General features: G+C 41.5%; 1 protein-coding gene across 1 annotated transcript in view; it reads right to left on the bottom strand.

Annotated features, from left to right (window-relative positions):
- kalrnb (kalirin RhoGEF kinase b) overlaps window positions 1-16,255 on the bottom strand; it is a 127,387-nt gene that overhangs the window by 98,423 nt on the left and 12,709 nt on the right. The window contains exons 2-6 of the mRNA XM_017702160.2: window positions 8,712-8,804; window positions 8,232-8,346; window positions 4,944-5,136; window positions 2,574-3,074; window positions 885-1,007 (exon numbers count right to left, since the gene is read on the bottom strand). Coding sequence (XP_017557649.1) covers window positions 885-1,007; window positions 2,574-3,074; window positions 4,944-5,136; window positions 8,232-8,346; window positions 8,712-8,804 — 1,025 coding nt within the window. The remainder of the gene's footprint in view (window positions 1-884; window positions 1,008-2,573; window positions 3,075-4,943; window positions 5,137-8,231; window positions 8,347-8,711; window positions 8,805-16,255) is intronic.

Here is a 16,255-nt window from a genome sequence, read left to right as displayed (position 1 = left end):
AACTGCGGCCGCTCTTTTCCAGCTAATAAAAACAGCTCTCCATACACTTTCTCCCACTGTCCCATGAAATGATCCATTGTTTGGTGTTTGTCATGTTTTGATTATAAAGGATATTTTGTAACAGTGACTAACCACCCAGGAGCAAAAATCAGCCGTCATCCTTGAAAGAAATAATGAACTGACATTTATAGTGATATTTATCGATATTGAACGATATGAATTTTGTTTATCGTGATAACTTTTTGCCATATCGCCCAGCTCTACTAGCCAGTCTTCAACTGTGAAGGGCTTAAAGCCATACTCGCACTGCCATACAATGTCTTACAGTTATCAATCAGCTATGACACTTCTGACAATCTAGCTCAAGTATGGAAATTACATAGTTGATATCAGCTTTGTGTGAACACATACCAAATTCACCAAATAATGTAGCTAATTTTGACTCATTGAACGATCTAGCTAACTCTAACTCATCGAACGATCTAGCTAACTCTAATTCATCCAATTTTTCCACTGACTGATCACATGATCTAGCTAACTAACCCATGAAATGATTAATGAGTTCTCTAATTTGGCAAACAATCTAGCTATCTCTAACCCATCAAACAATCTAGCTAAGCAAAAACTTAAAAACAACTTCAAAAAAACTTTTCATTGGTTCATTCATTATAAAATATTAAAGGTTTTGTAAAAATCCAAAAATTAAAAAAGGAAAAAGAGAGAAAAACCAAAAAAGAGAACAAAATTCTTCTGATAGCATTTTGCGAATGCTCCAATTGCAAATGCTGACATATGAGTGATAAAGTGAATAAGGTAAATATACGGTTATAGATTACTAATTAGATTACTGTCCACACTCGGAAATGTACTCTAAGATATCCTACCATGGAGTTCATGGCGAAGTGGTCATGCTGCGTTTGCAGGTCAGTGGCGTGCTGGTAGCTCACTCCGATCTCCGTGTGAGTCTGCAGGAACAGCTCCTTATTGTGCCCTATCCACTCGAACATCTACAGAGAGTGAGAGTGAGAGTGAGAGTGAGAGAGAGAGAGAGAGAGACAGCACACACAGTTAGCTGAGTCTAAAGTGCTTCCTGTTATGAGCAGTCATGAACATATAGTGATTAACGACCCTCACAGCCCATAGATTACGAGGGCGAACCAATGAGCACACGAGTTTCCGCATAAATATTTACTAGAGAGCGGACGTATTTGTTCAACAGAGGATGCAAGGCAAGAAATAATTTAGTTCCTCACAGTCTGAATATAAACCTTACAACTCACTCCTGATCTCTCTCTTTCTCTGTCTCCCACTTTCTCTTTCTGTGGCTTACTATACATCTCCATTGTTCCAGTCTCTCTTACTAACCCCTCTCCACCTCATTCTTTCATCCCCGTCCTTCTCACTGCTCTATTCCTTTCTCTCTCTTTCTTCATCTTCCTCTTCTCTGTTCATTTTTTCTTCTTACCATCCTATTTTCCTTGATACCACCTGACCAGACCTTTCTCTCTCTTTCTGTCACTCTCGCTCTCATTATCGCTCTCTCCCTTTCTCCACCTCATCGTCTCTGCTCAGTTCATTTGTCTCCTTTTACCTTTTCTCCACCTGTCACTCTCCTCTTTCTCTGTCTTTCTGTCTCTCTATTGGTCTCTCTGTCTATCTCTCTCTCCCCGTCTATCTCTCATCCAGTCTTTCTTCCCTCTTCCTGTCTCTCTCTCTCTTCCCGCCTGTCTCTCAGGCCGCTTCCCAGTGGTGTTCTGGCGATATCAGAGCACAGATGGACTGTGCCAGCAGGGCTGTGGAGTGTGAGACTCCAGCTCAGTTTGGGCTTAAGCGGCACACCGTCTCCCTCACACAACCCGCCTCATAGGAAAGCAAAGTGGAAACATCATCATTACTGAATTGCAGACATACCTCAGCATTCCGTGCTTCATTAACTCACTATTTCATCATTCTGAACTGGCTGCTTAACTAAACATCAGTATTTCCCTGCTACACAATTATGACTTCCTATTTAACTTGTGATTTTACAGTCACCCAATTACTGTCCCATGGAGTTCTATTACATTATGCCTCATTACTTCAAGCATACATTAACTTAAAGAAGTAGTCTGGCAAAAAATGGTAGACAACATTCCCATTACCTCAAATGTAGTCGATCAGCCAAGACGTGTTTGGTGTCTGAAGTTTACTTCATTAGTTTTGCACTGGAGCTAACAAGCAATGGAAGCTTCACACCCTTGCCTTAAAATGCACAGACCAGTTGGCATCATTTTTGGGGGGGTTGTGTGGGGGGGTTGTGGTTAGGTTAGGGATATCATGTCCCAGAGATTTCATAGCATTTTTCATAGTATCTGTCATATGTAAGTAAGGATGACTTCCACCAAACTATCACTTTAATACACTGATGCAATGCTACTGCATCTTTAAAACACCATTACATCACTGTGACCACATCATATCTCATCTCTAACCTTTTTTACACAAGCCTCTCCCTCTTTCTTTCACCTCTCCTTTTCAATCCTTTCATCTGTTGGTTCTGTCAGTTCCTTTTCATCTCTGCCTCCTATTCTCACCTTCTCTGCATCCTGTTCGTAGAGGCGTAGCTGAAAGCACTGGTCCAGCTGCTGCTTGCGGTTGTGCCAGGCTTGCAGCAGGTGTTGGCGAGTGGCCTGCAGCTTGTCCAGCAGAGCAGAGACTCTGGGTACCAGGCTCTGGAAGTCAGGCCCCCCAGACAGCCTCCCATCTCCCCCATCCCGGATTTTCTGCAGCAGTCTCTGGCCTTCGTGGTCCAACTCATCCACTGGAGCCTTTGTGATGGTCTTCCTGAGCCGGGCATGCTCCTCCAGCAACCTGCGTGCCTCCTCTGAGTCAGCGGGCGTTTCCTGGCGAGACAGCATCTCTTGCAGCTCCTCTAGCCGGGAGAGGAGGTGCAGAGCACCACCTGTGAACTCTTCCAGAGACACGCGCAGCTCCGTCCATTCTACGTGATCGTACTCCAGGGTGCCCTCCAGGTCGGCCGTCAGCTGAGATGGGTCCACAAGCTTGGTCAGGCCCTCCACTGACACCATGCTGGTCTGAGGCAAACATAAGCAAAGCTAATAATCTACAACTTTTTTGTATTTCATTTTTTCCATGAACAGCAAAATGTTTTTCTGGTTCTATGTCAGTTGTGTCTTGACACTGAGTAACTGTTTGGGGTGTTTAGTTTAAGAAACATTTTGGAATTACTCTCTATTTTATTGCTTTTTAAAATAATTTTACCAGATTACGTTCCTGTTCTCACATTTAATAATACAGCGCATTGTTGGCTCCCTTGTTACTGCATGAGACCTACTAGTTACAAGCATGTACACCTAACTGTTACTTCACAAAAACTCCCGGGATACTGCAACAACTTCTGGACATGTGCTTTAGCCAGGAACAACACAAATACTTCAAATAATTTTGCAACAGTCTGTCTGCAATAACAACATTCTTACAGTTTCACTGGGAACTGGGTGGGCAAAACTGCCGTGGTTTGAATGAGTGAGCTTATATGAATGTACTTATATGACTGTGCCATGGACTGTATGGGGAGAACTTAATCACTATGTGTATAGTACATAAAACTCTTTCACTTAAAATGCAAGGAAACATTGTTTTTCTGTAATATGACATCTTTTATTTAAACTTGGGTGCAGCTACAGCTGACAGGAAACCAACAACAATAAACCTGTATGCTGATGTGTTCTAACAATGCGCTGTGCAGTTCAATTTTCAATGATCTAGAATTCATTTGACAGCAATCCTTTTCCCACGGATTGAGCTTTATGTGGTATATACACTGATCACATTATGACCACCTCCTTGTTTCTACACTCATTGTTCATTTTATCAGCTCCGCTTATTATATAGGTGCACTTTGTAGTTCTACAGTTACAGAATGTAGTCCATCTGTTTCTCTGCATACATTGTGAGTCCTCTTTTACCCTGTTCTTCAGTGGTCAGGACCCCCATGGACCCTCACAGAGCAGGTACTATTTGGGTGGTGGATCATTTTCAGCCCTGTAGTGACACTGATGTGGTGGTGCTGTGTTAGTGTGTGTTGTGCTGGTCTAAGTAGATCAGACACAACAGTGCTGCTGGAGTTTTTAAACACCTCAGTTTCAGAAAAGTCTGAAGAAAAGTCCACCAACCAAAAATATCCAGCCAACGACGTCCTGTGGGTAGCGTCCTGTGATCACTGATGAAGGACTAGAGGATGACCAACACAAACTGTGCAGCAGCAGAGCTATCGTATTCTGATTTTACATCTACAAGGCGAACTGACAGGGTAGGAGTGTCTAACAGAGTGGACAGTGAGTGGACAGAGTGTTTAATAACTCCATCAGCACTGCTGTGTCTGATCCACTCAGACCAGCGCAACACACACTAACACACCACCACCACGTCAGTGTTACTGCAGTGCTGAGAATGATCCACCACTCAAATAGCACCTGCTCTGTGAGGGTCCATGGGGGTCCTGACCTCTGAAGAACAGGGTAAAAGGGGGCTAACAAAGTATCAGAGAAACAGATGGACTAATTGTAGAACTACAAAGTGCAGCTATACAGTAAGTGGAGCTGATAAAATGGACAATGAGTGCAGAAACAAAGAGGTGGTCATAATGTTATGCCTGATCAGTGTATTCTCCAAACTCCCAATATTAAAGCCAGACTTGAATGGTTCTGATACACTTCAGAAGTGATTACCAAATCATACTAGAATTCAGACACGTTTACAATTACAAAGATGTAAAATATCTCACAGAAATGTCAGAAAAGACAAATTTAAATTTAAATAAAAATGTTTATTATGTTAGCACAGCAAAATATGATATACAACTTAGTAAATTCTAGTCTATTCATATAATATGAAAAGTGCAGGAAAACAAATATAGCTTTTTTGTTTACATATTTACATACCTCAAACGTGAATTTGGCACTGCCAAAGTTAGTCTTCTGCTTCTGCCAGAAGTTGTCTGGTTTGATAATAAGCGCCACACAGATCTCGGCCGGGAAAGCCTCCTGCAGGGTCTTCAGAAGTGGCTTGATCAGATCCCATTTAGAGCCACGCATATCAATGATGACAGTGAAGCCACGTTTGCTGACATCCTCACTAAACAGAGAGAGAGAGAGAGAGAGCGAGAGAGAGAGCGAGAGAGAGAGAGAGAGAGAGAGAGAGAGAGAGAGAGAGAGAGAGAGATGCAGAAAGTGTACAGGTATGTCCATAAGTAAGTCCAAAGTCCTTGACCACAGGTGCAACTTCAAAGACTAGCTAACTTTCATCAACTTTGCTCTAATGTTTACCACTATAACTCTTAAGTAGCCAAAATAGTAAGTGTTTATACAAAGAAAGGTGCATACCGATGCAGCTATGCAAGTGCTGAACCAGGATGACCCAGAATGACCAATAAACCAAAGAGGTCATGTCATCGAAGTCTTTACATTTTACCTGCAATCCATGAATGCCTGCTCACTGCGATCTGGGAAAGCTGCTTTGCAGCAGTGTCAACAATCCAAAAAGCTAAACTGAAACTGAGTATTGCAATTAGAAACTGTAGAAATACTGTTGCTAAATAAAAGCAATAGGAAATTACCAGCTGCAATTAACACCAAGAGCTGCTGGGCTGCTTGGATCTGTAGAACATCTCCCCACCTTCAACAGAACATTCTTTTATTTTTTTCATTTAAATTTTTACACCGCTCTACACCATCCCACCTGAGCACCTGCTGCTTCACAATGTTCTAGGGGGCCAGTCTACACAGCCTGCTGTAAAATGTGGCTGACAAATCACACAGATAGCAACGATCAATGGTTCTCAATTCCGATCCAGGGACCCACTGCCTTTCAATTCCAGGCACCCACTGCCCTGCACAATTTCAAGGGGTTGACACTACCTTTTACCCAGCACCCCTGGACACAAGATTTCATATTTTGGCCAGTGGCTACTATAAATGCATAGCCTGTCCTCCATGTGGCCACTTGCCTTGGAGATTTTTTGCATTAATTTTTTGTGCCCATAGTGGTTCCCCCTGCCAAGCTGGTCCACCTGGTGTCACAGATGCTGCTCCACTGGCTGACATCTTCTAATATCACTCTGTGAAAAAAAGGACTTGAATAAAATAAGGCGTTAAATATACTGCCATTTCACTGAGAGGCTATCCCTGCTGTGTCTAGACAGAATGTAATGATATCACCCAGATCTGATGACATCAGGGTGGACCAGGTTATTACAGTTTCTGATAAATATTACCATTTTGATTTGATTTGTAACTACAATGTATACATTATATAAATGTATATGATATATATCAATCTTATACTATATATGTACACATATGCATATACATATAGTGCTTACTGGCCCAAGTGGACAAGTACAAATCTTTCTATCTGTATACCCTTGCCTCTACTCCAATACTTTAGAAATCATTAATAAACCAAGTTGAGTTTGCTCAAGCACAGGGAGTGCTTGAAACTGTGAAAAGCAGATGTTGCAATTGGTGACGCGGAGTCATTAAGATTACTTAAAACCTCAACTTAGCCTGTGACAAGTGTGCAATGACATTATCATGTAGTGTGAGACTATCCCAGGTGCTGGAGCCTATCCCAGCTGTCATTGGGTGAAAGGCAGGATACACCCTGGACAGGTCGCCAGTCCATCGCAGGGCAGATAAACAGACATACAGACACAATCACACTAAGGGGGAGTTTATCATGTCCAAATGGCCTGACTGCACGTCTTTGGACTGTGGGAGGAAACCCACGCAGATATGGGGACAACCTGCAAACTCCACACAGAGAGGACCGTGGTCACCCAGCCAGGGACTCGAACCCAGGCCCCATTTGCTGTGAGGCAACAGTGCTACCCACCACGCCACCGGGCCACTCCTGATCAAGCACATTTGAGCTAAAAGGAAAAGTGTGTAAATTAGATGTGCTGTCAAAGCACTGTTACGCTATGTCAGACGACTGCATTGGGTGATGGGAAGACAAGGGGAATCGCGACAAACACTAGGAGGGTGAAGGCTAGCGCATGCTTCCTCTGAGACCTGCGAAACAAGCAACCGCTTCTTTTCGAAATGCCACCCACGCAACATCATTAGACAGCTGAACACACTTGGAGGAAAGCGCCAACTGCCAGTTCGCATCACGTCAGCTAACAGACTCCTGCACTGACTAGCATTGCGTTGAGTGATGGGGGGGGAGAAGGGCGGCCATCCTACCCACCCAAAGAAAGTGAGGCCAATTGTGCTCTCTTGGATTCCCGGCTACAGACGGCTGTAGCATCATCAGGGATCGAACTAGCTATCTCCTGACGAGAGGGCCAACGCTTAGACGGTTGCGCCACTCGGGAGCCTGATAAATTACTATTAAAACAGGGTTCTGGGCGGCACGGTGGCGTGGTGGGTAGCGCTGTCGCCTCACAGCAAGGAGGGCCTGGGTTCGATTCCCCGGCAGGGTGGCCGGGGTCCTCTCTGTGTGGAGTTTGCATGTTCTCCCCGTGTCTGCGTGGGTTTCCTCCGGGTTCTCCGGTTTCCTCCCACAGTCCAAAGACATGCAGTCAGGCCAATTGGGTGTGCTAAATTGTCCCTAGGTGTGAGTGTCTGTGTGTCTGCCCTGTGATGGACTGGCGACCTGTCCAGGGTGTATCCTGCCTTCTGCCCGAAGACTGCTGGGATAGGCTCCAGCTCCCCCCCGCGACCCTGACGGAGAAGCGGCTTAGAAAATGGATGGATGGATGGATGGAAAACAGGGTTCTCTGGATGTGAAGAAGTTTTTTTGGCTGTGTAAACAGAAATTTAACTATTCTCTCCTTTTAGCAAATAGCAAAATACAAAATTACAAAAGCATCATTCACGACTGTATAAAATAAAGAGAGCTGAAATATTAAGAGCTACTTACAACTTACGTTTTCTTGTGCCTTTGTTTAGCACTGCAGTTTATCTTAGTACTATTTTTTATTTCTTTTAATTCTCATTTTATTGCCTATTTTACTGTCTTTTATCTTTAGCACTTTCATTTTATGTTTTGTACCTATCTTTGTGTTGCCCTACAATATCTAATTTGATGCAATTCGTTCCGTTTCTGACCAAACAGGTTAGTTAAATGTAAAAAAATCTCCAAGGCAAGTGGCCACTCGAGACACAAGGCAGTAGGCAGTATCAACCCTTGAATGTAAGTGTAAAGCTGCAGTGGATTTTGCTAACCTGGGCACAGTAGATAGGTAGGTGACCAGTCTGCGCAGGTCCTCTTGCTTTATTCGGTCGTGGTTGCTGCGGGCAGGGAAGGTGAGGATGGGTCCGCCCCTCTTGTCTCTCCCTCCTAAACGAGAGGCAGAAAGACTAGCATCAACCACTGAGCTGGAGAAAATGGGCAGAACGCTGAGGCTCAGATGGGAGGGAGTCCTTCCATAAAAAGTCACTCAGTGACCCAAATTATAGTAAAAATAAATAACATGTTTCTGTACAAACTACACAATATACATATCTTATCTGGAGAGTTATCATCATACTAGCTGTTGCAATACTCAGAAGGTTGGAATATGCAAATGAGGACTCTAATGACTGAATTCATGATGTTACTGTTTGTCCATTTTCTGCTTTTTAGTCATTTCTTCACAGAGTTACTCTGCATAAAATGTATTTATAATCGGCACTACAGACAGCAGCAGTGTGTCTCGTACCCACCTGAGACGAAGGCGACCTTTTCCCTCAGAACTGTTAGAACATCAGCCGCCTTTATACCATCGTTCCTCAGAGACCCTGATGAGAGAGAGGGAACTGAGAGAGAGAGACAGAAGAGGGGAGAGAGAGAGGGAAGACAAAAAAGAGAGCAGGTAAGGGAGAGAGGGTGTGTCAGAGAGGGAAAGAAAAAGAAAGGAATATGTTTGTGTAAGAGAGAAAGAGTAAGAAATGAGAAATGTGTGTGAGAGAGAAGGAGAGAAAAAAGTAAATCAATTAGAGGGAGTGTCAGACGATGCTGTTTGATGACCAGTTTCACAGAATGAAACTGAAAGCATAATAGATACATAAACCCTTTTCAAATATACACTGCAAGTCAGCACTCATACCGACTTTTCAGTGTGCAGTTTGACGAAAAAGCAAATTTACACAATCTGTAAAATACTCAAAATGACGTCCAGTTATTGCTCGTTTTTATCCACAGTATGTCATGCTGTGTCAGAAACCAGAAAATAATTTAAGATTACTCAATAAATCAATATTATTTTGTGATGATAATGCAGCGTCCATAGTTTTCACTTGATATCTCATTTGTCATCAGAGCCATATTACTGATCCAAACGGGTCAGCTGACATGAAGTGTCAATACATGTTCTTAAAACTGGTGGCTTCTGCGTCCACTTCCGTTCCATGCTGTCAACATTAGTGTTTCTGACTAAACTAACGTCAGTCATTCATAAACTACGCATTTAACGTTACTGTGTTTCCTCGCATTTCACAGACAGAAAAGGAGGTTAGTTACATAACTGGTGATTAACAAACAGTTTATCTGACCAACAGACTCAAGTAAATTAGCTAGTTAGGTAGGCTTAGCTGTCGTTGATACGGTAATGTCTAACTTGCCACACACACACACACACACACACACACACACACACACACACACACACACACACACACATCATCTAAGCCACTTATCCTTGTGGGTTGCGGGATACGCTGGAGCCTATCCCAACAGTCATTGGGTGGAAGGCAGGATACACCTTGGACAGGTCACCAGTCCATCACAGGGCAGACAGACAGAGCGACAGATGTATACATTTGTATTTCAAACACCTAAAATACAATAAATACCTAATATGACCTCAGTATGGAATTCTGCTGGTGAAGCTGAGTATGCTGAGTAAAATGCTAACTTTACAGGAGAAAGAAAAAACATACTGTACTTTTAATGTATGTCAATGAAACCAGACGTTTTTCCAAGTAATTCTGGGCCATTTCTTTTGGTCCATTCATCATAAAATCTACTCACAATGTAAAGAGTAACGGGCATTTTCAAATTATGCCAAAAACTGAAAAATGACAAAAATGGAAATACAAAGTTTTGTTCCAACAGAAGCAAAAAGCACAAAAAACATTAACCACTAGGTCTGACTCCACTTTGAATTTCCACTTGAATGTGAAATTACTGTGCACTTCTTGTTACTGTGCCTGATATACAGCCAGGTCCATAAATATTTGGACAGTGATAAAGTTTTTGTAACTTCGTCGCTGGACACCACTAAAATAGATATGAAACAAGCCAGTCAAGATGTAATTAAAGTGTAGACTTTCAGCTGTAATTCAGGGTTTTAACAAAAATAATACCTGTTTAGAATTTTTCACAATCTCTCCGTTTCCATAAGCTCAGTAAAAAAAAGTCCACACTTCAATCTCAACTGCTTTATTTGATATGTACAGAGGCAAAATGACAAAAATTGTGTCACTGTCCAAATACATATGGAGCTGACTCTGTGTGTGTGTGTGTGTGTGTGTGTATATATATACACACACACACACACACACACACACACACACACAGGCTTAATTATGTTATGTCCAATTTCCATTACATTTATACATTGCATTTTAAAACATTAAAATGTGATTTTTTTCTTCTTTTTTTTTATTTTTAAAAGGATATTTATCTATTTAAAAAAACATTTATCTGAAACATGCATATACATGTAATAAATGTAATCTGCAACTGGTATAATCCCAACAACTGACAGCTGGCACCTGGAGCAAACGAGCAGGGAAAGCACACATACACACACACACACACACACACACACACACACACACACACACAGGCACATGCAGTGCTGACATATATACATACACACAGATGCAGCCAGACAGCAGACGCACACATAAAACCACCCAGACTGACCACACACACTTAGACTGGCTACATGTGTACAAACATGTCCACATGTCCATTTTGTTTTGCCCAGAACACCTAACTGCCTATCTTTCGTGTCCTGCCTTCTCCTTCTCTTTCAACCTTTCTGTGTCTCCTCTCTCTCTCTCTCTCTCTCTCTCTCTCTCTCTCTCTCTCTCTCTCTTCCCCTCTCCCTCTCATTATCTATCTGCCTGTCTCTCGTCCTCTGCTCTGGTCTCCCTCCATTTCTTCAGTGTGGATTACATAAACTATTAAACCTGAATGAGGATGGCTGTTCGTGAACATGGCAGGTTAAATTTACTGTGAGAAACAGAGACTTTCCCCTGATCCCGCTAGAGGCTAGAGAGCATTTCACACTTTACAACCAAATCCCACACACATACACACACACACATTACGTACACACACACATCACACACACATACACACATACAACTGCAGAATTTAAACACAAGCTTCTCCTTTTACCATGATGTCACGTACAATATCTCTTCATGCAGCCACTCTCTCCCTCCCCCCTCCCTCCCTCCCTCGCTCCCTCCCTCCCTCTCTCTCTCACATACTTGCTCTCTCACTCTGTCTCTTATTCTCTCTCTGCCTGTTTGTCTGTTCCTCTCTTCTTCTTCTGCCTCTCTCAGTTTCTCACAAAATCATAACATTTTAACATTTTCACAATTAAACAATAACAAAATATGGTTTTAAAAGTTGTTCATAAAAAGAATACAAGGCATTAATAAGTATAAGTGTGGAAATCAGAAAATAATTCATTCATGAGCTATGAAATAACAATAGTGTTGCTGTTGTAGAAAAATCCACAACATTATTAGGTTATGACCTAATAATTATCTCCCCAGGCCCAAACCTGCCCAAACTGGCATCTACTTGTGGCCAACATATGGCCTAGAGTGATGGCAGACCACCCGCAGTTGCTTGAACCCATATATTTTTTATACCACTGACACACTGTAGCTAAATAAAATATGTAGTATCTTATGTACCTAAACAGAACAGTTAACCCTTTACTGCTTGGTGTTGCCATATGCCATATGTTGCCTGATCACAGCATAAACTGTGAAACTGAAGGCTTTTTAAATTACATGGTATACTTTCATCCGATCATGTGCCTTCTTGTTGCAGTCTGTTGGAGATTCCAATGTCTTTTCCATAATTCAAAGCGTTTTTCAAATTTTATGGGTTTTAGATAAAATGATCACATCTAATTGTTGCCATATGGCAAGAGCATGTGACAACGGCAATGCAACGTACAATGCATACATTTGTTTAAAAAATTGTTGTTTGCATAGCAGTTTGCTGTTCCATTGTCGCATACTGTTGCTATATAGCAGCAAAATACAAAGAACCTCCCAAATTATTACCAAAAGTGTTTTAGATTGCAATTAATTATGATATATTTTAATCAGAAAGTCTCATGTGTATTTCATAATGCAGTATTTTTTTCTCCACAAAGCTGTCAGTCACTTTAAACGTCCCCCTCCAGGCATGGTGTGATTTCGGCGTGTTTATAAACATGCACTTCCCCGAAATGGGTGGAGACCAGAAAAACAGAGGCAAAAGAATATCGACATTTGCAGATCCATAACTCCATAAACACCAACTTTACTGTATTTGACTAAATAGAATTGTGAGGTATTAATGTTAATAAGCTGATTTTTCAGTCTTTGTAGTATAGGCTGTAAAGAGGCTGTACTGTCACACCCATGTACAACACTACCTGGTTTGGTTTTGGTGCTCGGTACGGTGCCACTCTTTGGTCAGTGTGCAGGATGTTATTTTGCTGTCACTGTGCTACACAGACTGAGATTGAAAAAGACAGATGAGGAGCAGGGATCAAAACTATGAAACATACATTACTTACAACTGTACAGAAGTGCATTTCTGACATGTAACAAAACCTGCTCTTCTTCTCTTCAACAGTGTTAATTAGTGTCTCACAGCTTACAGCTTGTTAGAACACCTCTCAACCCATCAGCTTGCGTGGCCCGAACTAACTGTTGTATAATATTTACCAATTTAGCTGTGAGCGAGAACTAACCCCCCAATCAGCCACTGGTGTAACTAGATCTAGTTCACATGTCCTGCAACCACATTCTAGCCATCTTTCCATTTGGGCCACAAGTCAGTGTGCAAACATCAAACTTACTGTCTGGGTCTAAAATCTTTTAACCATATACACTTGTAGAATGCTTAGAAGGTGTCAAGGTGGGTTAAGAACAAGCTAATACCTTTACAAGCAGATTGTCATACTATGATATTTGAAGTATTACGATAACACTATTGCCAAATAATACTGTCCAGCTTGACTGACTCACGACGTAAAGAAATAGAGAAGCAATTGAAAAGTACCAAGAAGTCTGTAAGCTTCATTATGCCTGCCAAGGACAGATATAATAGAGCTTAACCAGCTGTACAGGACTTTTTAAACCAGCAATGTCTGAGTTAACTGAAGCACACAGGTGAGAATTTTTGTTAAGTAGGCTCATTAGTTAAAAAGCGAGACTTTACTGTGCAATGCCCATAACAGGGTTATGGCAGGAAATTCGCGCCTTCTCCTCTGTAGAGCCTAGAGGCACAGCACTACTGCTAATAGGTCTCTCAGCAAGAACGAGGTGTGGAAAATGATTCAATTACTGATCTCAGCTGATCAGCTCTTATCCTACACTTCTGCTAACTTTCAACAGCACTAAATGCAACGGAAGCAGACCAGTGAGCTACGCATCACACATTAATGAATCCTACACACAGTTGCGTACAAACGTTTGGGCACCACATGACACGTTTCACTGAGTTTATAAGTGAAAATAAGTTAACATATCCTCCACAGAGAACACACTTCTGCACATTTAGTACACGATTACTGCTAAATTCCACATAAAAAAACATAAAATGTGGCCAGTGCAAAACTAATTAAATGTTATGTTATGGTTTTTTATGTTAAACTCATAAAATAAATAAAATGTATGCAGTAAGATTAGCTAAGAAAATGCCATATTTAAGTTATAAATATATAATGTATAACTTATACTTATATACTTATACCCCTATAGAGGACATGTTAATTTTTCTTGGAAAATCTAAAATATTTGACCATGTGTGTCCAAACTTTCGCATACAATTGCACCTCTACACGCTGCACTCACAAAAGGAGCTTAGTGTCATATAGATGTACACATTATAATGATATTATCTTATAATAACTGTGTCACAATATACTTTGCTGTGTACATTATGGCTATTATGGGTATTGTCAGTTCCTGTAGAACACTACACAACTGCGTCCACCATAACTAAGGCAGGTGTGGGTCAATTACCGTAGTACAGTACACAACAACTAGGGTATAATATGTATATTGTCCTCAGTTAACATGCAGGGAATGCTACAGATGCATTTGTAGTGTGGACCGTAGCAGATGAAAGGACAAAGGCTGTCGGCAATACATGACAGCACTATCCACTGCATACAAAGTGCTGTATCAATAATTCATCAATATGCCATGCACCACTTTTACATGTTTTATGAATACTCCATCATATGTTGCAGGTTTTAATGATGGATGTAAAGTGACCGGTATAATGCAGCGAGTTGAAATGGACGTTTAGAGTTTAGGTGCAGAAATACAAATGCAGTCGTAATGTAAAAATAAAACAATGTGAGTTTGCAGCAGGAAACATCTTCAAAATCTAATCTTTCATAAGAGGGAGAGAGACAGGATATGGGACATCTAACACTTCCCATGTTAGAGGATCAGGGTACACCCTCTTAAAAAAAAAGAAAAACAGAAAAAAGAAAGTTCACAAGCGCACCAGGAAATGGGCCGCTCTCCGTAATTACCAAATGAAACCAATCTTGTCCCAGCACAGCCAAATGGCTGAGTGAAGTGGAAGCCTGCCAAGGGTAGCAAGAGCAGCACTATGTCCAGCCAGCCCAGTACACTCTGCTCTCCACGGAGACTGAGAACAATGGCTGGCATGGGGCTGGTTTTAGAGCTCTGTATGTATACGTAGTCTGGGTGGATCAAGGTCAGTAAGTGTGCTCAGCTCTGGCTTGATGTATCCCAGATAACTGGGTGACAAAAAGTGTAGGTGATGATTTGTGTCTGCAGGACCACTTAAAGGAAAGTTACTCATAAAAACTGACAAAATTCAAGATTTGCAGATGTTTTATTTAACGCAACATACTTTTGCCCATTTTTTATAAATCACAGTATGCCATACTGTCAAAAGTCTATTTTAGATAACAAGGGCTACATTTACATTAAAATCAAATCCGATTTTTTTGCTCAAATCCAAAATCTGATCTCTCCGACATGATGGTTCACATTTGTTCAAATAACTGATTCAAATCTGTCATTAACGTGAACAAACTGACATCCTGAAATGACCCACATACACACATCCTACTCAGTTCTGCCACATTAATGAGTCATGTGGACCATCAGCACAAACTAATGAGCAGAATGAGCTTTGCGGTCAGAACGAGATGTGTGGCTTTTCCACCATTCACAGGCTTTAGCTTCTGTTCGGCGCTGCTGCCATGGTAACGCTGAGGGATGGCACACATGCAGTGGAAAAAAAGCACATGAATTCCAATCTGAGCATCACATTAAAGTCAAACGACCACAAATCGGATACGTATCTGAGCTAGGACCACAAATGAAAGTGGCTCAGGTTGGATTTGAAAAGATCCGATTTTTTTCGTTTCCACACAGCCCTGAAAACCTCAGATCTGAGTCACACTGGGGCAAAAACTTCAACCTGGTAATGTGAATGTAGCCAATATTACATGATTTGAGGCATGGTTTAGGCATGCAGCTCGCACGATGCTGATTGGTGCCGTATAAATTTTCATTACTTGTTAACTGCATTAGCCTCGTAGCTCCACTGGAAAACTACAAAAGCAAACAAACAATCAAGTCTCTGTCTGTTGACTACATTTGAGGTAAGAGCAAAACTGAATCTATTTTTGACAAACCATTCCTTTAATTCAAGTGAGTCAAGTAGGTCATGGTGAAATTTGCTGTGAATGTGTACTGATATGAAATGCCTGGCTTTACATGGTGAAACCTATGTGCAATGTTAGCTTGAAATCTACAAGAAACTAAACTGCACTTAAACCACATAATTTAAAGCGTCCTGCAACTTATTTGACACTCACAACGCTGATAACACATCACATGATCGTGTCATAACCTCACTTCCAATGATTGATTTCACCAGATCAATTAAAAGAACAAAAAATGGTTTACTGACTGACTTCATGTGTACTAACATTTCTGTAACCAGCTGGCCTAACTAGCCCACGAACAAT

This window comes from Pygocentrus nattereri, chromosome 30, assembly GCF_015220715.1.
Source record: "Pygocentrus nattereri isolate fPygNat1 chromosome 30, fPygNat1.pri, whole genome shotgun sequence".
Lineage (NCBI taxonomy): Eukaryota > Metazoa > Chordata > Actinopteri > Characiformes > Serrasalmidae > Pygocentrus > Pygocentrus nattereri.
The sequence above is the reverse complement of the archived record's forward strand: the minus strand, read 5'-3'. Positions and strand labels throughout refer to the sequence as shown.